Source organism: Eptatretus burgeri, chromosome 3 (assembly GCF_056783735.1).
Source record: "Eptatretus burgeri isolate ZD-2024b chromosome 3, Ebu_testis_v1, whole genome shotgun sequence".
Lineage (NCBI taxonomy): Eukaryota > Metazoa > Chordata > Myxini > Myxiniformes > Myxinidae > Eptatretus > Eptatretus burgeri.
This window is the reverse complement of record NC_140963.1, coordinates 107,054,361-107,077,481: the sequence shown is the minus strand read 5'-3', so window position 1 is coordinate 107,077,481 and position 23,121 is coordinate 107,054,361. Positions and strand designations below refer to the sequence as shown.

Sequence of the window (23,121 nt, the reverse complement as noted above, 5' to 3'; positions counted from 1 at the left end):
TCACGTCACTTCCGGTATTATTTAAGGCGTTGGTGCGTGGGTGGACTGCTCTTGGCTTCCTGTCTGTGCATTCGGCGGTGTCGTCTGCGCTGGAGATTTGATAAATATATATATTTTTTTAAAAAGCGATGTCGAACAGCGGGATGAGTTCGATCGACGGGGTGAAGATGAAAATCAAAATGCTTCAGCAACAGGCTGACGAGGCGGACGAGCGGGCGCTGCGGCTGCAACGAACCGTGGACGCAGAGCGGGTTCTTCGTGAGAAGGTGAGCCGTGGGGTGCGGCCCGAACACGGCCCACCGGCCTTTGTGGCCTCGCAGGGAGGGGGCTACACGGTGTCGTGCACCTCGGCCGTTTAAACGTGGATATTCGGGTGGCATGGACACCGAGGTCGATCGGATTTTATCGCTTCGTGGAGCGTAATCCGTCTCCGGGGGGGGGGGGGGGTGCTGCACCCTGGAGCACGACGTAGCAATGGTTCTGCGATGCCGAACTTCCGCTTGCTCGGCCACGCCCCGATCTCGAGCGTTTCGTGTTCAGGCTCAAGCGAGCGGACGTTTGGTCTTCACCGATTTGAGACTTTTGTCGCATGGTGATGATTAATTAGATGTAGGGTGATCATGTTTACACTGGACAAGCTTGCTCACCGTGGTGCCCCCCTTCCCTCCCGAGTTTGAGTTTCATGAACTGAGTTCATCGAGTTCGAAAAACCTCTTTTAGTTAAAAAAAAAAAAAAAAAATTAATTTTTCACTGGTTAAACCTCATCCAACCATTTTAAATGAAATATATATATATATATATATATATACTACTGCACAAAAGTTTTAGAACGCCCCCATTTTTCCAGTTTTTACTGAAATTTAAGCAGTTTAATGTTTCAATGTACTCTGAAATTAAAGCTTAGAACAAATAAATAATTGCAGATAAAAAAAATAAATCATGGAATCGTTTTGTTGAACAAACTTTTAATCTATATTTTTAACTCATCAAAGTAGCCACATTTTGCAGATATAACAGCCGAACATACTCGTGGCATTCTTTCTGCAATGGAAATCAAATATTGTTTGGAAAGTTCTTCCCACCACTGTTGCAGAAGTTCCCACAAATGTGTTGCACTTGTTGGTTGCTTTGCTTTCACCCTTCTGTCCAGTTCATCCCAAACCAGCTCGATGGGGTTTAAGTCTGGAGACCGTGCTGGCCATTCCATGATTTGAAGCCTACCGTCTTGGTCTTTTCTTCCAAGGTAGTTCTGACATAACTTGGAGGTGTGTTTTGGGTCGTTATGTTGCTGTAGGTCTGTAGGATGAACTAACTAGGCGTAGACCAGAGGGTATTGCATGGTGCTGCAAAATGCTGTGGTAGCCCTTTTGGTTCAGGGTGCCAGTCACTCTGTGCAAGTCGCTGACTGGATCCAGCAAAAGAGCCCCAGATCATCACACGTCCTCCATGTTTGACAGTTGCTCTCACACACTGAGGAACCACCCTTTCGCCTCCTCGACGGCCTACAAAAACCCTGCGTGATGAACCGAAGATTTCAAATTTTGATTCATCGGTCCATAAGACCTTCCAGTTTTCAGTAGTCCACTGGTGGTGCTTTATGGCCCAGGCAAGCCTCTTTTTCTTATTTTGCCATCTTAGCAACGGTTTTCTTACTGCCACTCAACCTGTGAAACCTGCAGCTCAAAATCTTCTCTTCACAGTTGAAACTGAGACTTCCTTACTTCGACCAGCGTTAAGCTGTGCTTGAAGCTGCTGTCCTGTGAGCCGCCTCTCACGCCAGCTGTTAACTCTCAGAAACTTGTCTTCTGATTGTGTTGTGGCTTTGGGTCTGCCAGACCTCTTCCTGTCAGAGTTTCCTCCAGTTTCCAAATGCCTTTTGATGGTGTAGGAAACTGTACTCACTGACACCTTGGCTTCTTTGCAATTTCTCTAAAGGAGAGACCTACACTTTTAAGGGTTATAATGATCTGTCGTCTTCCTTTGTTAATTGTCTTTTTCTCGCCATTATGATAGCAATGTACTACTTCCTGCAGCGCAATATTGTCCAAATAATGCTTCAGAGGTTGTAGCAACACAGTCTGTTCCAACACTGCTTTTATTCAGATAGAGGGTTTGTAACTAATCAACAAAAGTTGGGACACCTGTCGGAATTGTTTGCATCAACTTTCAAGGCTTAATTTATTTCAATTGCTGCAGAACAGCTGCAGTTGCGAACCCATTACTTGTTACTCTGAAAAGGGCCTTTTTTAACAACTCTGAAATTTACATTATTTTTCAGTTTTTTTTGGAACCTAAAGTTATTTTATTTTATTTTATTTTTTTTTAACCTCTGGCAGTTTACTGCTTCGCTTTGTACCATTTCAGGTTATTCACTGGACTTGAACTGCTTAAATTTCATTAAAAACTGAAAAATGGGGATGTTCTAAAACTTTAGACCAGTGGAGTGTGTGTGTGTGTGTGTGTGTGTGTGTGTGTGTGTGTGTGTGTGTGTGTGTGTGTGTGTGTGTGTGTGTGTGTGTGTGTGTGTGTGTGTGTGTGTGTGTGTGTATATGTGTATGTGTATGTGTATGTGTATGTGTATGTGTATGTGTATGTGTGTGTATATATATATATATATATATATACACACATGTTATTTAAATTAACCGAGTGGCATATGCAAGTGAGCTAACATATCTGGCATGTTTCCCTGCCACTCTCAGCATAAGGTATGGCAGAGACCTCTCTACCCACCTGCTCTCGGTTAGTAAACACTGTTGCTTCTGAGCTTGTTTTTGATGGACGGTTGCTGTAACAACCTTTTGCCCTCTCACCACTAATTTGAAGTAAATTGTTTCAGACATTTGAACCCTTGAGCTTTGCGGAGTGTACACTTAGCTTATTCGCTGTTGAATGTGTAAACGTCTGATTGTACTTTGCACAGTTTGCCCCCAAAATAACGTTTACTTTACCATTTGACATTATTTATTTATTTGCTTTGTCGTTCTTTACAACTTCCATCAATTGTTCCGCAGGCAGTGCTCTCGGCGCTCACGTACACCCGTTATAGCTTGCTTTCAAAAATTTTTTATTATTAAATATCGAACTCGTGCCAAACTTCCCATTGTTTCATGCTGAACAGCGTTCTCCGTCAGGTTTTTGAAATCTGTTGCAGTTCTGCTCGTTTTGTGTTGGACGTTCTTCTTGGTTCAGTTTGAGATCGATTGTGGCCATAATTTCACTTGAGCTTTAAAGTTGTAGAGTGTGAGCATTAGAATGTCAAGGTCGTTGGTTTCAATTCCTTTGGTTGCCGGGCAGATATCTCGACACCCGACCATGGCATCGTGACCTGTCCAGGTTCTTGGCCAGGGAAACGGTCACGACTTTGAGTGCCTCGAGACTGTCGATAGTACGGGCCACCTCCACCACCTTTAATATCGACGTATCTTCGAGCAGGTCGTTGGTGATTGCAATTATGGACACCAAGTCTTGGTCCGACAGGATTGTGCAGAGGTAACGCTTGCACCTTTAAGCTGCCTCGCCTGGGTTTGATTCCCTACCTGACTATAAACTGTCAGATCGGTGATTCACAGGCATGGGGTTCTGTCACAAAGTTTGCCATCCCTTAGATGGACGTTAAGCCGGGTGTCATATCCGCCAGCACTAGTTGGACGTTAAAGATTGTACGGTGCCTTCACAAGCACGAGGTGAGTTATCGCCGGCACCCTGGCCAATTTCCAAACTTCTGCCTTGAATACCATTAGGAAGGCAAAGGCAACCCACTTGGTGTAATCCTTGTCATGAGACTTTTATGGTAGCACTGAACTTGTCTTGGAGGTACAACACCAGACACACATACACAGACTCTTATTCACCCGTGTTTCAAAAATCGTGCAAAAGGCGTTGCTACTCTTCTGGTTGTAAATCTCCTTGGGCCGAGTTTGCAAAATTATAATCGTTCAAAGGTACAAGTCGCCAAGCATAACTCGGCAGTGACAAATACAGGTGTTTAATGCATTGTAAGTGGTATACGATAGCAACAGAGGCTGTGATGGGGATAGAGATTGCACCTGCTCACACCTTGCAAGCCATCACTGTTTTCGGGAGAAACTCGCTTTGCCAAGTATTTTTTTTATGATTATTATTTTTTTTTTTTTGCCAAGTTTTGCCAAGCAGAATGTTTTGTCTGATTTATTATTTATTTATTTTGAGTGCCTAATAGTACTTGCTTGTAAAGGCGAAGGTTGATGAGGGCATGTACATGAGGAATGCTGCAAGGCAGTTGGAGTGCGGTGCAGCACATCAAACATGCAGTGCACACTCGAACCCGTCCGGCCGAAGTGGCTTTGAGCCACATTTCCTCGCGTGTGCTCCAAAGAGTTTTCCTTTAATGATTGCTTTTGATCTTTGTGGCCAAAAGCCTGGTTTCATCAATTGTCTAAATATCTGCGTTGGAAATTCCAAACACAACTTTTCTTTTTGACGCTGTAAATCTAATCAAGGTCTGATTGCTCTGCCTAAGTTAGCGACATTGTTTTATTTTTCTTGGAATTTTATGCCAAGAATCTTTGTAAGGCGCAATTGTAACGGTGCGTGCAGTATGGTCAAAATAAAATTGATGTGTCTGTGTACAGCAGAGACGATGGTGATTTTGTACGATTGCATTGCCTATCAATATTGAGTAACTTGGAGTGGGTGAAGTTGTGGTGCATTGCCCTCGCTGGTGTGGTTTCAATTCCTGTGGCTACTGGGCAGAAATTTCAACACCCTACCATGGAGTCGTGACCTGCCCAGCTTCTTGGTCAAGGAAGTGGTCACGACTTGTCAAGAGTACGGGCATCGCCATCACCTTTAATATTGATGCATCTTCTGGAAATTCATTTGTGATTGTAATTATGGAGAGCAATGTATTTATTTATTTATTTTGTATAGGCTCATGTCGGAACTAGAACACAGAATGGACCAGGACATAGCAGAACAAAATAGTTCAGTGGAAATGGAAAGGAAGGGGGGGTTGGGGTAGAGGGATAAAATCCCTACCAACAGTGGGGTAGAGGGATAAAATAGAGGAAGACTTGGGGAGGATGAATAAGAACAAACAGGATGGTGCAGAGGTAACAAGATAAGTGGGTGAATGAGCTGGACACAGCTGTAAATTCTCAATCACAGAAGTGGAAGGGGAAATTGGGGAAGAAGCAGAAATGGAACAACAACAAAGAAAGAAGTTTGTGGGGAAAGGGGGGGGGGAGAGGAACCCAAAATTAAGTGGGATTGAGGAGGGTTGGTGAGGGTAAAAAAGGTAATCGAGATGGACAGCTGTCTTGAAACCCCGGAGGGAAGAATGCGATGAAAGGAATTGTGAATCTCTGGGTTTGAGGAGAACTCATCACAGGTATGTGGACTGATGGTTTCGAAAGTTATGAATAAAATTTGAAAACATGAGAGGAAAACGTATGAACATTGGAGTGTTAGTATATTGCAAGCCGTGCGCATGACGTCAGTAATTGCAACTTCAGAGGAATGGATCAAGGTTCAAGTAAAATGTTGAATCCATGTTTTGTTTAGTTTTAAACATTGGCCTCATTAGGCGGTGATTTCTCACTTTGTTTTGACACTGAATCCTTTAAGTTGCCGAGAAGTATTGAGACGAACGCCTCTGCATATTAGGGAGAAACGATCCCGTTGTTTAGGTAACCTTCAGGGGATGGTCTGTGTCCATGTGTCGTCGTGCCTGCTGACCCGTCCGGAATGCAATGCTGAACCATCACGTGCTGCAGCGCAGGAAAATGCCATTTAGTAGTCTGTGGGTCCTTGCATTATTTGTTCCACTTCTTTTTTTTTTTTAAACATATTCTATTTATTTGATCTTGACTTATTTTCGTTGTCTGCAAACCTCAAGTTGTGCGTGCAGCCTCAGTCTGAACACCAATCGTGACGACAAAAATACATTTTGAGTATGTTGTGTTTTTCCAGAATTGCATACAATTTGATTTCCGTGCAACTCGTCATCACGGTTGCCCTTTGTAACCGAAGATGGCCGTTCACTCGCATAATGACATCCGAACAATCTGGGAATGTGAATTTGTTTAGTGTTGGAGCTGTTGCCGAGCCGACGACACACTGAGATAGGAAGCAGTGATGTCAAGGGATATGCAAGAACACCAGACCAGTTTCTACCCACGGTTTAGGCAGGAATGAAGAATTCATTTGTGGTGCCAGCATGCCTATTTTTTTTTGTTTGTTTTGTTTTTTTTAATTACTTTTTGGATCTTAAACATCCACCAACAACCAGTGACTGTACATATTGGCCTAAACAGCCAAAAGGTGAATGTGCAAACTTCAAAGCTATTGTGTTTTGCACAATGAGTAGGATCTGAGTCGTGTATTGGTCAAGGTTTCTTTTTTTCACTATCTTAGGAGATCTGCAATGTTAAGTCACGACAAAAAATTGTCAAAACTTCACTTTTACACAAGTGCAAACTTGTACCTTGTTTTGTGCTGAAAAATATTCCAAGAGGAAATCTTTTTTTTTTTCCCCCTCTCTTGCAAAATCCCCGCTGCAATTTCCACGTGGTTTTAACTGACATGCTGGAAAAAAATTTTCTCACTTCCTGGATGTGGGTTTTGGTTAATTATGAATTTCTTGTGTACTATTTAAAGCGTTTTTTTTATTGCAGAACGTTTGTTCCAACTTGTTCAAGAGTTAAAACTCAATACGGAGAAGTATTTAAAAATCTGTTGCATTAATGTTCTGCAAACCATCAGAATTGTCACCTCTGACACCGAAGATGGACAGAGGTTGTTTTCACTCCCGTTTGTTATGACGAAAATTGAAATTTTTCATCATATGTCAGTCTGTCTCATTAGTTTGTTTGTTTGTTTGTGTAATAACTCGTGAACACTTTCAGCTATGCTCCTCAAACTTTAACAGAGGATTCCGAAGGACAGAAGGGAGGCTGTCTGTTTTGAGGTTTTTTTTGACGATGTGTCTCAAAGGTCAAGGTGATGGTGACGTCATTTGCATAAAACGGATACGACCAAAAGTGCTTGCGCTTCGTGATGTCAAACTTGACACAAATTAATTGGAAAACATCACCTATAAATTCCGAGCAGATTTGATAATCTGATCATTATTAAAACGCAAGATTTCTGTCAGGGCTGGGGGACAGATGATGCATTTCCAAAATGACGGCAATCCGTTGAAGTATAACGTCGTTTACATGGCAATGAAGTCACTCATGTTGAAGTATAGGGGGTTTTTTTTTTAGAAGGAGAAAAATATATGATAACTCAAATGCTTCAAGATACAGGTATCAAATTGCAACTGTTCAAAGGTCAAGGTGACAGTGACGTCATTTGTATGATTTTCGTCATTCCTGTCGGTTACCGCCTGATGCCGTTTTTGTTTGTTTGTCCATCTGTAAGCAGGATATCTCAGAAAGTTGTGGATGGATTCGGACAAAACTTGATGGAGAGGTTGGATGTGTAACAAGGACGAATTGGTTAGATTTTGGTGAAGATCTGAATGCAGATGCTAGAATTTTTAAAAAGTGATTCTTCACTGTTGAGGGATCGGGCCAAAAATGATATATAGCACAATATCTCAAAAAGTTGTGGAAGGGTTATGACAAAACGTGGTGGATGAGTTGTGTGTATGTTTGATGAGAACCAGCGGATTAGATTTTGGTTCAGGTCCAGATGCAGATCTGGCCCATCAGTGGGATATAAAACGTAAACTGTTCATCCTGGCGGAGGTATGCGCTCTACCAAGTGAGGTTCTCGTTACTGCTGTCATTATGAACAGGAAGATCATTGCATAAAGAGCATGAATATTACATTTAAGTTTTATTGAGCTTGTATGTGCAGCACTTGTTGGAATTTTAACTGAGAGCAACATGCTCCACATTGGGGTGAGGAATAAACCAGGTTGTGTGGAATCGTCAGTATCCAACGGATTAATTTGCAAGACTGTTTTGTGGTATTACACAATGCAATTTTGGTTTCTAACAAGTTGGAATTAAGCCATTCATTTCAGAATTCAAGACTTGTCAATTGCTTAACTGAAGTCCATAGTTGCTGGTGTCCCAGCTCTGTTTTGCATTACGAGAACGTTTAGGTTTGATTAACAAGTCGGACACAAATCCTGACCATTTGTTCTTTGGTATGCAGGCTGAGGATCAGCTTGAAATGCTCACCAAAGAGGTCCAGCAGAAAGAGGAAGACCAGGAGGACATACAGGAACGCTTGGCAACAGCTCAACGTGACCTCCAGGAGATGGAAAGAGTGGTGGAAGACAGCACAAGGTATGTACAAGAGTTTGAAAGTGCCTGACCTTGTATTATTGTAGTATTCTTCGTGAAATGTCAGCTATGAAGCTGTTGAATTGATTTATTAATTTTGCTTCAAAACAATTTTTTTGAAAACTTAGCATACATTGACATAGAACGTTATACTGACACCAACAGGTGGTGCGTGTAAGCGTGGACCGCGTAAACTCTCGGAAAATCAGAGCGGTCTTTTCCACAACCATCACAGAGATGAGCCTTAGGTCGGCTTGAGTGAGGCCTAGTTTGTGGAGCATGGCAGCCGATTCCGGCGCCCAGATTCCATGCCAGCTCAGTGATGGTCGAGAAGAGTGGCGTGTTCTCGCTCTCGAACTTTCTTTTCACCCAGGCGAGGACATCCGGAGTATCGTAATACCTCCGCTTCCTTGCATGCTCATCTCACAATTTGAGAGTGTCACTCTTGATTTGCATATCAAGAACCACCGGCTTTCCGTTCTTATCCACTATGATATCTGGCTTTCAAATCCCCACTGGTGTGAGGATCCTAGGTTCCTCGATGGCCGTGAACCCACGTTGTCTCAGTCGACCACAGACGAAGTGCGAGACCGCATCATGTCGCCGAACTATTCCACCGTGGGTCCTTACACATGCTTGGGATATGTGGTTGAGAGATTCGTTCACACGACAACCTGCATCACACCATCCATCGTTCCCTTGTCCCCGTCTACCACAGTTCGACCTGGATCCGGTGGGGAGCAAATTGCCCCTCACCTTCACCGAGTCTATAAAGGCCCCACCGGATTGGAATCGAGATCGACTTAGTACCCAGCCGTTCGGCTCTGGTACTCTGCCGACTTCCAGTGGGCCTCGCCCATCCACGGCTTGGTGCAATAATGTGGCCGTGATGGCGTCCGCTTGTTTGGTAGATCTGGGGCGTTCACCACCATAGCACAGGTTGTACGTGTTCCGGGTCCTCGCCTCATCACCCAGTTTTGTTCCAATGACAGCCCAAACGTTAGGGCTGTCAGACTGTTCGAACCCGCACATCTGTCTTTTATGCAGCATGGGAATCCTCACCATAAACTGGGGCAAGCCCAGTCCGCCATTAGCTGGTTGGGCATGAAAGTATGCCACCGGAGTATTCTTGGGCAACCTCATCCACAACCTGATGTGATGGCGTATTTGTACATCCAACCTGCGCAGAGTCCCTCTTCTGGGTACACCCAAGACAAGCTCGTGCTGAAGTTTGGGTGCTAGGTGATTTCTCAGCATAAACATTCTCTGTTGAGGCTTCAACGGTGCTCGTCTTGAATTCCTCAGTCCCTCCTCGAGGACGGAGCCATCGGACGGCGCCGCTCCACGGGGCTGGAACTGAATCCCGAGATAGTTCAGCTGGCTCGCTGCGTCTTGCACGCTCAGGTTCCACTGTCCGAGATAAAACGCATCAGAGGTGTCCACCACGTACCGCTTCGCCTTCGTGTCAATGGCAACCACCAGTGTCACAGATTTCCCCACATTCAACGCCAGACCTGTTGCAGACAAAGTCTCGCACCGCATCCAAAGACCGTTAGAGCCCAGACGAAGTCCGTGCAAACAAGACAAGGTCGTCGGCGAATGCCAGAGCTGACACCGTCGTTCCTCCAAGTCTTGCCCCCCACTCCCTCTGGGATGTTTCTTATCAATTCATCCAACACTGAGTTGAACAAGATGGGGAGAGGGGGTCGCCTTGTTTGGCTCCTCGGGTCATCAAAATCGTCAAATCACGACGGCAGTCCAAGTATGTCACACAACCATTGCACGACTGCTCGATGTACTGAAGGTGGGGTGGCGGAGTACCCATCCTAGCAGCCACCCTAATCACCGCACCGTGGTTAACGGAGTCAAAGGCCTTGGAAACGTCCAACACAGCGAGTCGCAAAGGTTGAATATTTTGGGTAGCATCTCGAAGGGTGGCGTCGAGAGGCATAACTTTCTCGGTGCACCCGTCCCCTTTCCTAAACTCGAGATGTGCCGGATGCAACTCAAAAGCGAATGAACACCGTTTGGCGATTATTTTATGGTGTACACGCACGAGAAAACTACTAATCGTGATTGGGTGGAACTCGGAAGCGCTCTTCGTGTCATCAACTTTTGGGATAAGTACCGTTCTGTGCAGTTTAAGACTTAGTGGCAAGCAGCCTCAGATTGAATGTCTTGCTCCGGCAGCTGTTTGGTTTGGAACGGACTAGCCAAAAGCTTATACCGTCCACACCGGATGCACCATTTATCAACCAGCTCTTTTCCCTCGTCACATCTTGAAATATGATTGGTCGCACCAGCTTCCACAAGATCTTGATATTACCTTGACGTTCTGCAACCTCTTCTGATTCCCTTTCAAAGACTCCGTTCCAGAATCGGTGCATCTCTGTGGGGTCCACGGAGGGCTTGCTTCGAGCCCAAGACCCAGCAATACACCGCCTGGCAGCATGGTCCAGGTTCACATGAAGAAGCCTTTGGACCGCAGCAAACTCAGTTCTCCGGGTACGCTTCTTCGTCACCTTATGACCCTCACCCCAAGAAAGGGGAATGTCGGGTTTATGTATCGGCACGGTCCCATGTGTTTGGCCATCCACTCGTTCTCCTCTCACGTTGTCTCTCTGCGTCGCCTTCGTCTTACAACTTCCGGTGCCTCCGACTGGGTGGGCATTGTCTCTCGCACTAGATACCATTGATTTCGCAATGACCTCAATCTTGGCTTGGAGGTCTTCAGGGCTTAGCAAATGGTAGCGACTCATCAGATCGTCTAACCGGTGCTCGTTCCAAGCTCTCGTCACTTTTGCTAGCCCTTTAACGTATTTGACAATGTCTTTCTTCCTCCTGTCCTCACCATACTCCTCACCCAAGTCGACCAGATGAGCTTCCACACAGGGTGGGGGAACCAAGACCCCCATCTCCCTTGTAGGAGAGACTGTTTTGTCCCTCTGTGTTTGGCTGATCTTATCTCCAGTAATTTCGTTTTCTCTCAGGGGTGCACACAATGTAGGGGAGAGCCCATCCAGCATGTTATGTCCCTGCGCTCGCTCTGTCAGCTTGGACTCGACAAGAGCTTTATCATTGGCCTGCTTCCATTTCCCCTTAATGGCTTCCAATGACCATCCAGGCATGAAGTCAAGTCACGCTTGGTTGATGAAATTAACCTCATTGCGAATCAGTTGAGCCTTGTGGATGGCCATGGCAAACACCACCTCGTCATCTCGTTGGGCCTTCACCTGAACAGGTCGGTTAGACGCGTGGAACACCAAGGGGTGCGCCTTCCACTTGTGCACCCCAAGACCACTCCGACTCCCAAAGGATTTTCCACAGTCCACGCACATGCACCGGCACCCTTGAGCCCTCTGTGGCTCTGGTGCCGTACTCTGGGTCAACCGCGGCAGTGGCGTCCTCGTCTCCACTGACCATGCTTTCAGCAAGCACTGCAAGAGTGTCAACCGGGTATGTGGGGAGTGCACCTCAGACCAGCGGCAAGCCCGGTCTCTACTTCGTACAGCCCGACTGGAGGACTGTTCCGACCCTCGCGGCGTGGACTCGGAGATCTTGGGCACATTGAGGCAGCCAGAACCCCGAGGCAAAGCAGATCGATCGACAGCACAGGATAAAGTTCGCAAAGCAAAATCGCTCAAACTTCGAACTCTGGACTCATAAGACAGTCAAATCCTTGCATTTATCAAAAACGGATAGAAATCTGATGGGAATCTCATTTGATGTAAATTTTTTTGAGAGATCCTGAGATTTTGATCTCAAATACAAATTATACAACTCAGAGATAAGTACAATACGTTTGCATCATGTCGGACATCAGTACAGGTGTTGAATGAACAGTTGGATGAGACGATCCAGAATGGTACCATTGGCCTTTGAAGAAAGTCTGTGAGAACGATCCTGAACGTTCTCATCTAAAGAAAACCAGAAGCAGAGTTTTTCAGCATTGAAATTTGTATTTGATGTTGATGCACAGACTGAGTCTGGCGCAATGAAGAACTTAGCATCTATTACTAAAAAGAGAAGCATCCGTCCATGTGTGTGTCATGCTTAATTCTCAAGGAGTCCCTGTTGTCAAAGAATCAAAATGGTTACGTTTGAAAGCAAATAATCGATTTACTTTTTTGGAAAGATCATCGAACATTCTGTCTTTTGATTAACTCCTTCAGAGAAGTGATGGGTTGGTATGCCGAGTTGTACTAAAATAGTGTCTGTCTGTCGTCTTTTTTTGGGGGGGGGTGGAATATGGAGGGGTTAGGGTTATCTAGTGAAGGCAATCGATTGTATTAGCGCAGATTGGGGGAAGGTTTTCCCATTGTTGTGAGAGCGAAACCATTTGCCACACATGTTCACAAAAAATGAAAGAGGAAACTTTGAACCTCTGAAAATGTGTTTGATTTACTTTTTATAAAGGTTTAGGTATGTATTTATTTTATTTGTGGTCTGTTTAACAAGTAATTGAGTAAGAATAAAAAAAAAAAACACTGATGTGATGTTTCTGCCTGTGCTAGGGGAACAGTTGTCATACAGAGCAAAGCTGTGAAAGATGAGGAACGCCTCGAGAAGCAGATGATGCTCCTGCAGGAAGCCAAGGATGTGGCGGAAGAGGCTGACCGCAAGTACCTTCAGGTGAACCCATCCGGTCCAAGACCAATTTCATCAAAGCTCTGAGTCATGTTTCATGATTGCGTTCCAAAATGAAAATGGCTCGCCCTTTTTCTGTCCTTTGTAAGTACTCAAACGTTTTGGAGCAAGTGCTGTGATTTTTTTTTTTTCTGATTGAGACTTTCCTTCTGTTGTGAACAGGCCTCACAGAAGCTTGTGGTGGTCGAGAATGACTTGGATAGTGCAGAAGATCGTTGCAGAGATTCAGAAAGGTGTGCTTTTTAACATTTGTTTGAAACTAATTTGTAAGTGAAGATTTATGATACTGGGCCATTTCCTAACTTTTACACACTGCTGTTATTGCTTCTCTGTTGCTGTTGGTTAACGAGCTTTCTAAAAGGTGGTTTAATTCTTTCATGTCTTTTTTTTTTCCCCCCCCCCATCTTGCGGTATTGCTTGTGCTATGTCAGTAAACACTTGTCCAACGTGGGGTTTAGATTCCTAGAAAATGGCGTATTCGGCAAAACTGTGTTGCGCAAGCTTGAGACGTCATGGGATAAATGCTGCTCAGAGAACGCGGCTGCCCAATGTAACATACGGACAAAAATATTTGATGTTTTAAATGTATATATATATATATATATATATATATATATATATATATATATATATATATATATATATATATATATATATATATATATATATATATATATATATATATATATATATATATATATATATATATATATATATATATATATACAGTGGGGAGAACAAGTATTTGATCCACTGCCGATTTTGCAGGTTTTCCCACTTACAAAGCACGTATAGGTCTGTAATTTTTATCATAGGTAAACTTCAACTGTGAAAGATGGAATCTAAAACAAAAATCGTGAAAATCACATTGTATGATTTTTAAATAATTAATTTGTATTTTATTGCATGAAATAAGTATTTGATACATCAAAAAAACAGAACTTAATATTTGGTACAGAAATCTTTGTTTGCAATTACAGAGATCAGACGTTTCCTGTAGTTCTTAACCAGGTTTGCACAGACTGCAGCAGGGATTTTGGCCCACTCCTCCATACAGATCTTCTCCAGATCCTTCAGGTTTCGGGGCTGTCGCTGGGCAACACAGACTTTCAGCTCCCTCCAAAGATTTTCAATTGGGTTCAGGTCTGGAGACTGGCTAGGCCACTCCAGGACCTTGAGATGCTTCTTCCAGAGCCACTCCTTAGTTGCCCTGGCTGTGTGTTTCGGGTCGTTGTCATGCTGGAAGACCCAGCCACGCCCCATCTTCAATGCTGTTGTTGAGGGAAGGAGGTTGTTTGCCAAGATCTCGCGATACATGGCCCCATCCATCCTCCCCTCAATACGGTGCAGTCGTCCTGTCCCCTTTGCAGAAAAGCATCCCCAAAGAATGATGTTTCCACCTCCATGCTTCATGGTTGGGATTGTGTTCTTGGGGTTGTACTCATCCTTCTTCTTCTTCCAAACACGGCAAGTGGAGTTTAAACCAACAAGCTCTATTTTGGTCTCATCAGACCACATGACCTTCTCCCACTTCTCCTCTGGATCATCCAGATGGTCATTGGCAAACTTCAGACGGGCCTGGACATGCGCTGGCTTGAGCAGAGGGACCTTGCGTGCGCTGCAGGATTTTAATCCATGACGGCGTAGTGTGTTACTTGTGGTTTTCTTTGATTCTGTGGTCCCAGCTCTCTTCAGGTCATTGACCAGGTCCTGCCGTGCTGTTCTGGGCTGATCCCTCACCTCTCATGATCATTGAGGCTCCACGAGGTGAGATCTTGCATGGAGCCCCAGACCGAGGGTGATTGACTGTTATCTTGAACTTCTTCCATTTTCTAATAATTCCGCCAACAGTTGTTGTCTTCTCACCAAGCTGCTTGCCTATTGTCCTGTAGCCCATCCCAGCCTCGTGCAAGTCTACAATTTTGACCCTGATGTCCTCAGACAGCTCTCTGGTCTTGCCCATTGTGGAGAGGTTGGAGTCTGATTGATTGAGTGTGGACAGCTGTCTTTTATGCAGATAACGAGTTCAAACAGGTGCAGTTAATACAGGTAATGAGTGGAGAATGGGAGGGCTTCTTAAAGACAAAACTAACAGGTCTGTGAGAGCCGGAATTCTTCCTGGTTGGTAGGTGATCAAATACTTATTTCATGCAATAAAATGCAAATTAATTATTTAAAAATCATACAATGTGATTTTCAGGATTGTTGTTTTAGATTCCGTCTTTCACAGTTGAAGTGTACCGATGATAAAAATTACAGACCTCTACGTGCTTTGTAAGTGGGAAAATCGGCAGTGTATCAAATACTTGTTCTCCCCACTGTATATATTTGTAGGGCGGGTGGGGTTAATACGCGACTTTGGAAATGATGTGCACCGAGCATTCTGGGACGATCATATGTGCAGTAATTCCAGGAAGCTGAAGAATTTGGGGCAAAATAGTCTCTCGCATGTCCGGGATATGGGTTGTTACCTGAAATGATGCACAAAGCTCTAAAATTTAAGTTCATAGTACCTGAGAGAAAGGGTTGTGCCTCTGCACAGCAAAAGACTGAACTTCCTCAGCTCGCCAAACGGGCACCTGCTTGAACTGCAAACTCCCGATCGTGTCGGTTGGTGCAAGGCCTGAGTGGACAGGGTGTGTCACAAACCCCCGACGTATCACTACCAGTGAATGGACTGTGTATCTGAATGAAGTTCTTCTGAACACTGATTGGAAGGACATATTTGGGGCTTGTGAATATACAGCACAAGTTTTAAAATGATGACATTTCCTATAAATCATGTTGGTGGGGGTGGGGGGGGGAGTTTGGTACTTGAGCTATGTTTGCTGTTATAAATAATGTTTGTTTGGTTCTGGGGCCACGATAAATTATTTATGAGGCTTTTGCATCTATTGCTAAAAGGAGACATGTCCTTCCTTGTATCCTTGAAAGACTTGAACCTGTGTGCTGCATTCTGCTCCTTGGAGATGTACACCCTGTTACGTATTTTCTTGTTGAAAAGCCCCGTTTTGTCAGTGTTGAACACATGTTCAGGGGCATAGCCTTTTTCTGTTCTAAACTCCTGGAAGTCCAGTTTGAACGAATAGTGTATGTGGTAGACTCCTTCACATGATATTCATGTGGATAAATAAAGTTGAATGAGAGAGATCTTGGCACAAGCTCACTCGACCGCTGTCGATACAGATGGCGGGCGCTATGCAGACTGAAAACAGTGCGGGTGATGGCAAATGGCGGGAGACGTCATCTCTGCACATGACGTGGTCACAATGCCACATTCTCGTTTTATAATTCCATGTATAATCAGGTTTTATGCACGTTTGGGAAATAAGCGTCACGTATATCCCCACGCATACAAACGAGTCGACCTATGTTGGATTCGGGTTAGAGCATGGTTGCTTTGTAACACTGGCTTGTTAGATCTCATTCTAAGGCATTTTAGTATTCACTTGCGTAGAGAGCCTAAAACCGATTACCATGGTCTCGGACTATTAAGACCGAATTTTTTTTGGGGGAATTTGACTGAATTAACATTCGTATGTTCAGGGCAGAGATGAGCTCTTTTTGAGATGCAGGGTTCCTGAAAGGTGTTCTCTCGTGAAATCCAAATTTCAATTCTTTTGCAATCTCAAATCTTGTAAAATTTACTGCTTTCATTCCCACGGCTGTTGCACAGAAATTGTAACACAAACAATGCACATACAGTTGTGACCACAAACAATACAGTTGTGACCCATGGCTTGTTGTAACATTGTACAAAATTGCATAATTTAACCAGACTCGTTTTCCAGCACATTCCTTCTGTCCATCCCTCTCCTTCCAATCCCCTTTCTATAAAAATATTGAAAATCATGATTGAAGAGGTAAATTTGGAGTGTTGTAAAATCAGACTAAAAATGAATACGACAAAGAAAATGTACGTTGGACGGCTGTGCAAACTGCAAGATAGAATTTGACGTGTGGGTGTTGATGGATGTCCTGCCAGTGTTAGATCTCACCAACTGTTGGATGTGCTCACAATTAAAGGTGTCGTATCGGTGAGAGAATCGTAATGAAAAAAATAAAAATAAAAGGTCGAAGAAGAGAGAGAACATCAGATGCTTCTAAGTCGAGTTATGTGGTCTGCTAATGGATTTAAAGGCACTTGCTGTTTGACCTTTTGAACCCAAAATTGAATTAGTTCATCATTGTACTCCAGTCCACAGTTATGCCAAGTTCGAGTTAAATCTCATCGGTGGTTCAGGAGTTATCGTGGCAATAAAAAGCGATAACTGACAACCCCAAAACCTCATGCCCTCCAGCTATGGGGGCATAAAATAGAAGAGATTCAAATTAATTGCAAAATTGAAGAAACCAGCAATTGTGCTTACTTGGGGAAAAATTGTACGAATGGGTGCAGATCACTTTGAAAAACTTAATTACGAGAGCAGGATGGGCAGTGTTCATCAAATGAAAAGCAAACTGCCCTTGGGTTTGAAAAACAAAGTTTACAATCGGTGTTCTCCCAGAAATGACATGTGGCAGTGAAACTTGATCTCTCACAAAAATTGATCATCATGCAGAGTCTGGGAAAGATGCTTTCGTTATGTCACCAGAAGGTACAAGAGGAGTAACAAATGGATCAAACAGAAAACAAATGCCTTGATGTTGTGGTCACAAAAATATGTAATTGAACTGGTCAGGACATGCATCACGATAAATGGACAACAAATGAAACTGGCAAACTAGGAAAGGCCCAGCTGTAAGGGTCAGTTCGACCAAAGATCAGTTTGAGAGATTAGTTTGAAAAGTTTACTGGAGCATAATGGCCTCCAATTGCATTGGACAGAACAGGAAGGACCACGTTGAGGAATACCTTCATCCTGCAGTGGACGAGGTATGCTGGTCAGGTGAAGTCAATAGCATCAAGTAATGCAATTATTTTTTTCCGGCAAAATTTGTGTGAAAGGCTGTTGATCTTCATGAAACTTCACTTTCAATTATTCTGCTCAAAGCCAGTCGAGTACCTTGAGGAAGCTGTAATTCATGGCTTATTGCTGCTGCACACATTTGTTGGGTGGGCTGTGCATTGACACATCCCTTGCCAGCTTTCCAGTAATGCTTTTACTGTCTGGCTGGTTGAGCGGACGGGCCGACTTCACAAGGCTCTTGAATTTGTCCTTTCGTGTTTTAGGGAGGGTGGTGGTTGTGCATTTCAAGGTCATTTGTAAGCAGCACATTATGAAACATCGATTTTGATGGGGGTGATGATGACAATGCTGTTTTGTTGAACCATTATATGTTATGATCACCTGCAACGATGCATTTGGAAGTTTTTGGGTTTTTTTTCCGATCAGGAGTCGTGCATGCGTTATTTGCACAGAGAAAATGTTAAATGTAAAAGGCTCAGTAAATATAAATAGCGCTTATTAGCTTATTTCCTAGTCTGCCACCACCACCACACAGCACGAGACTGCTGGGTTTTTTTGTAATGGCTTCCATGGTTCTTTGTGTTGTCCACTTTCATTTTGTGACTTTTGAGTTTACCTTTTGTCGTTTTAAAGGTCTCAATGTCTAACTCATGGAACAGTTGGTATGACTATCATGTGTTTAAGTAAGTGAGGAGACGTTGTTGTACTTTACAATTGCATGAATTACTAACACAGCAGACAAATCCTCACGATATGGGATTTGAACCTGGGATCCCAGTATCACAAGTCATGCACTCGGATAGGAACACCAAACAACAGGTCAACTCTCTTGTCTGTACCCATTCTCTCTCCTCCCAAGCCTTTCACGGCAACGTGAGGAAGAACTGCACCTCAAGCAGCAGGATTTAAAATCGTATTCTGCATCAGTGTCAAAGGTAACACTTTTCACCCTGACGTGCCTTCTTGACTGTGTATGAGATCGACACAGTTTAAATGTGGGAAATGTTTTCTGCCTACAGTTCACCAATAAGGAGGATTACTTGCAGGAAACTTTGCACAAACTCAAGCAACGAGTGAAGGAGGTAAGGAAGCAACACAAACGCACACCATCTGATATGTGAGGAGCATTTGAAAGGTTCTAAGAATGAGAGGTTCGTTGGTGTCTTCGAGGCACGTTTTGGTGGTGTTCCCCCCTCATGAAACTCGTATCGTTATACCAGTGGTGTCGTCAACCTGACTGTTATTTCCAAGACAAAACCAAAGGGTTGCTGTGTCTGACAATTATGGATTTCACAAAAATTGAGCTTTGAGGTGTAATTAAATTTATGGGGAAAAAATAAAAAAAAAATTAGAATCTATGAACACACTGTGGCCTTGCTTGGTGATGGTGTACCCTTATTCTCAGGTAGTCAAATGGGTAAGTATAGACGTGAATCACTTGAAGACACAAAGTTAATACGGCTGGCAAATGCAACTTGCTGTTTGTTGTCCAGGTCAAGGATTGATCATGGAGGATTGCTGCATAAAAGTCTCCAACATATCCACTGACCTTCAAGGTGTTTTTCATTCATTTTCCTCAAGGTATCATTTTTCACCATTTATGGAGAGCATCCAGTCTTGTCTCAGCAAATTGATCCCCCAAAACCGAAGTGCTGATGATCAAAAGCAATGGCGGTCATCACATTTCAAGCTTCTCAAACTGCTCAACGTGGATGCGGCAGACTTTGTAATCCATCTGGTAGCAAGAGACACACGTGGCTTCACGACTGGGACGATGAATTGAAATCTCAATCCATGCTATTTAAAAATGAGAGATCACCACCACCAAAAGAATTCCACATGCTTAACCAGCAAGATCATGGACTCTTTCTGGTGTGCCAACAGAATCCTGCCTACGTTCCTCAAGAAACTACAATCTCAGCGAGAATATTACATTAGTCTGCTGCAAAAGATCCCACAGACCATCAAGGGAAAACACGATTAATTGACAAAAGATGAGCTCTCTCTTCCACAAGGCCCACGTTACATGGACCCACATTCGTGACCGACTTCCAACAGCTGGTTTATTTCTCTGTACATCCTCGACCAGCCCCAATGAGGGTTTTGGTATTTGAAGTGCCACCTGACCTCTTATCTGTGGGTGTTTAGGAACTGAAAGAACAATCTTTGGTGGGGTGAACTTTCACTAACATGGGGAAATCAAGCGCAAATAGAGAAAATTGTTTCAAACTTTGAAGTCGATGAACACGATTGAAAAATAAAGTTGGCGTGTCTTGGCCAATTCTGAATCTTGCTCCTGTAATGTTTTAAAAGCTCCTCGTACACAAGATTATGATGTAGCTTTCGGCCCGGTTAATCCAATCCTCAAAATAGACAATATGTAATGCAGTTGTTCACATGTGACTATCTTGTTGCAGGCCGAGGACCGTGCCGACTATTCGGAAGCCAATGTGCAAAAACTGGAGAAGCTTGTGGACGACTTGGAAGGTTTGTAACTTGCAATGAAAAAACAATCGATCCTTTTGTATCCAAGCAATGGTTGTGAAGATTTATTTTAAGACTTTTTCTGCATTGTGGACGCTCCTGTTCACCCTACCCACTGCCCTTCCTCTTGCCAATTATATCCATGAACATTTTAACATTTTGAGGAATCGGTTTTATTTGCCACTTCGGAACTTCGAATCGCAAGGTCACGAGGTAAAAACAGTACCCTGACATCAATTTTGTTGCTTGGTCATCAAAACCAATCATGGGAGAGGGAAGAAGCCTTCAGTTAAATGCAGTCTTTCTTGTATTGATCACATGGAGTTCATCTGTGAAGTGATTCAACATTGGACAAAAAGCTACGATTTGTGGGAGACAATTAAGCATGTTTTTGTTGCAATTTTATTCGGAAAAGTGTAGCAGTTGGAAAAAGACTACACGATCGGTTTGATCAATTCCAGCATGTGGTCAAATCTCCAAACTCTGGAATGTTTGATTTCTTTCCTACCAAAGGTTTGCACTTTAATGGAACCCTGGAAAGCTGGAATCTCCTGGGATTGCTGGTAATTGTAAAATGTTTTGGGTTGGTCACTTTTGCATGCACAAATAGAAACGTATCCGAGTGCAGTACTGCACGACAGCAGCATGGTGTGAGCATGCATATCTGCAATGGCATGGACCCGTTTGTTGTTTGTCACTTTTGGTGAAATTTTATTTGCAGGACTAACTCTATCCTGTGCTTGCAGAACAAATTGCCAATACCAAGGAGGAAAAGCTGAGAATTGAACAGTCTTTGGAACAGACACTGCAGGATGTAAACAGCATTTGAACTGGGCCAGGAGAAAAATAGAGTGGATTTTACACCTTCTTATTTCTGTAGGCCTTTTCACTGTGCCATGTCACCTAATGCTTCAACCAAAAATCATTTAAACTGTTCATGCACATGGAATTTTGTCCATAAACTAATGGTACAGATGTCCCTAAGCCCATTCAGCTGGTGCTTCCGGAAGTAGTGTCATTTGTTAATTCGCTGCACCTTGACCAGTAAAACCGATTTCTTCACTGCCGGGTGAGAAATGCTATGCAAAAGATAATTGGCTGAGATTTTAGAATAGATCTTGCTTTTAAACTTTTCTTTTTTTTTTGCTTGGACTGACTACATTTGTACGTGTCAATTGAGTTTTCAAAGGCAGTGTTCATTGCCAAAATGGTTCGGTTAAAATTGCCAGTGCAACTAATGACAGAGATGCTATGACTTACAACATTCCTGAATCAGGGTTTTTCAACTTGTGCCTTTTTACTTGTATTGAAATGAAATTTTTACATACATGTTTGTGTATTGGTTTTGTCATGTTACATTTCAGTGTAATGTAATCGGATGACAATTTGAAGCGATGCCTGGTGTGGACTTGGGATCCTGAGTTCGAATCCCACTCTGCTGTTAAATTAATACGAGGTGGGGTTAACTCGACCTGTCATCTTTCCGAGGTTGGCAAAATGAGTGCCAGCCTACTGTGTCGGAGTGGCGACCCATCCAGGATTGTGCCCATAGCCAAGGAGACTGCTCAAGGCCCAGTCACACCATGACGTTTTAGCCAGCTTCTGCCGATTTTTGGAAAATTTGTCTAAAACGCTGGTACACGTCGAATACGTTATGGGTAAGTTTTGATAACAATGAGAGCACGCTGTAAAACAATGCCGTACGTCGTCGTACGCTGGCTTTAAACGTTGTACTTTTCGGTTGTCCTCAAATTTTCCATGCTTGAAATTAAGACTTATGCCAGCGTATGACTCACACGTTCCGCATAACACTGGCCATAAGTTGTAGGCACGTCACGCAATCATTGACACACGTTACTCATAAGTCGAAACACAGAGGTAATGGTTAGCGTACCCGAAACTTATTTTTAACCTATGAGTAACGTGTTGTACTCACGTTACGTGATCGGTGACACACGTGACTTGTAAGGTGCTCGTAAGTTGAAACACATCAAGGTAATGGTTAGCGTCAGTGTTCCAGGCTTCCTGGTTTTATTTTTATTTTTTTTCCTTCCTTCGGTATGATGGTGATTTTGACACTTTGATTTCTAGTGCGGTTATAATATAATATAATTAATAGGCTGCCGCTCAACGACTTAAATCGTAACCGCACTGTACACTGAACAAAAAAAAACCCGGGAGTCTGGAACACTGATGCTAACCATTACCTTGACGTGTTTCGACTTATGAGTACCTTTCAAGTAACGTGTGTGTGTGTGTCAACGATCGCATATCATGCGTACAACTTATTCCCATCACATGCGGAGCGTGTGTCATACGGCAAGTACGTCGTAAAGTTTTCAACATGTTTAAAATTACAAGACGTACTCCATTTAATAACGTACTTTAGCGTTCTATTCAAGCTTACCAAACTTACCCATACCGTATTCGACGTGCGCCAGCGTTTGAGACGCATTTTTCAGAGGTCGGCATACGCTGGCAAGATCGCCAAGGTGTGACTGCGATGTTGACACTTCCATTTCTGCGGCGGTTATGATTTGAATCGTTGTGCAGCAGCCTTTTCATAATCTATGCCACGTCATCGTCGGCGATGCGTGCAGCGCGCTATGCATAAGTTAGACTATCGTTGGGCATAGGTTGTGAAGGCCGACAACAGGTTCAGCATTCGTTGGTATAAGTTATCTATAACAATGAAACGTTCTGTGTCCGTTACGCATAAGACCAAGTCGTTATGAATATGTCCGAATCTTTAAAAAAAACCATCAAAAGTTCAACGTAAGCCAGCGTTTTACATACATTT

At 43.5% G+C, this 23,121-nt stretch overlaps 1 protein-coding gene across 2 annotated transcripts; it reads left to right on the top strand.

The window, feature by feature from the left end:
• Nucleotides 1-21,650, top strand: LOC147030619 (uncharacterized). Of its 2 annotated transcripts, XM_085874860.1 has the most exons (9): nt 1-266; nt 8,150-8,283; nt 12,795-12,912; nt 13,090-13,160; nt 18,697-18,772; nt 18,857-18,919; nt 20,255-20,324; nt 20,835-20,884; nt 21,068-21,650. In XM_085874860.1, the coding sequence occupies exons 1-9, from the start codon at nt 129-131 to the stop codon at nt 21,098-21,100; spliced, it is 753 nt and encodes a 250-aa protein (XP_085730986.1). In that variant the 5' UTR covers nt 1-128; the 3' UTR covers nt 21,101-21,650. The 2 variants fall into 2 exon arrangements, with proteins under 2 accessions (XP_085730986.1, XP_085730985.1); XM_085874859.1 differs by lacking the exon at nt 20,835-20,884.
• Nucleotides 21,651-23,121: the final 1,471 nt, after the last annotated feature.

Coding starts and splice junctions, on each gene's coding strand:
- LOC147030619 (XM_085874859.1), top strand. CDS start 129: ATGTCGAACAGCGGGATGAGTTCGATCGACGGGGTGAAGATGAAAATC. Junction 267..8,149: donor AGCGGGTTCTTCGTGAGAAG/GTGAGCCGTGGG, acceptor TTTGGTATGCAG/GCTGAGGATCAGCTTGAAAT. Junction 13,161..18,696: donor CGTTGCAGAGATTCAGAAAG/GTGTGCTTTTTA, acceptor TCTCCTCCCAAG/CCTTTCACGGCAACGTGAGG.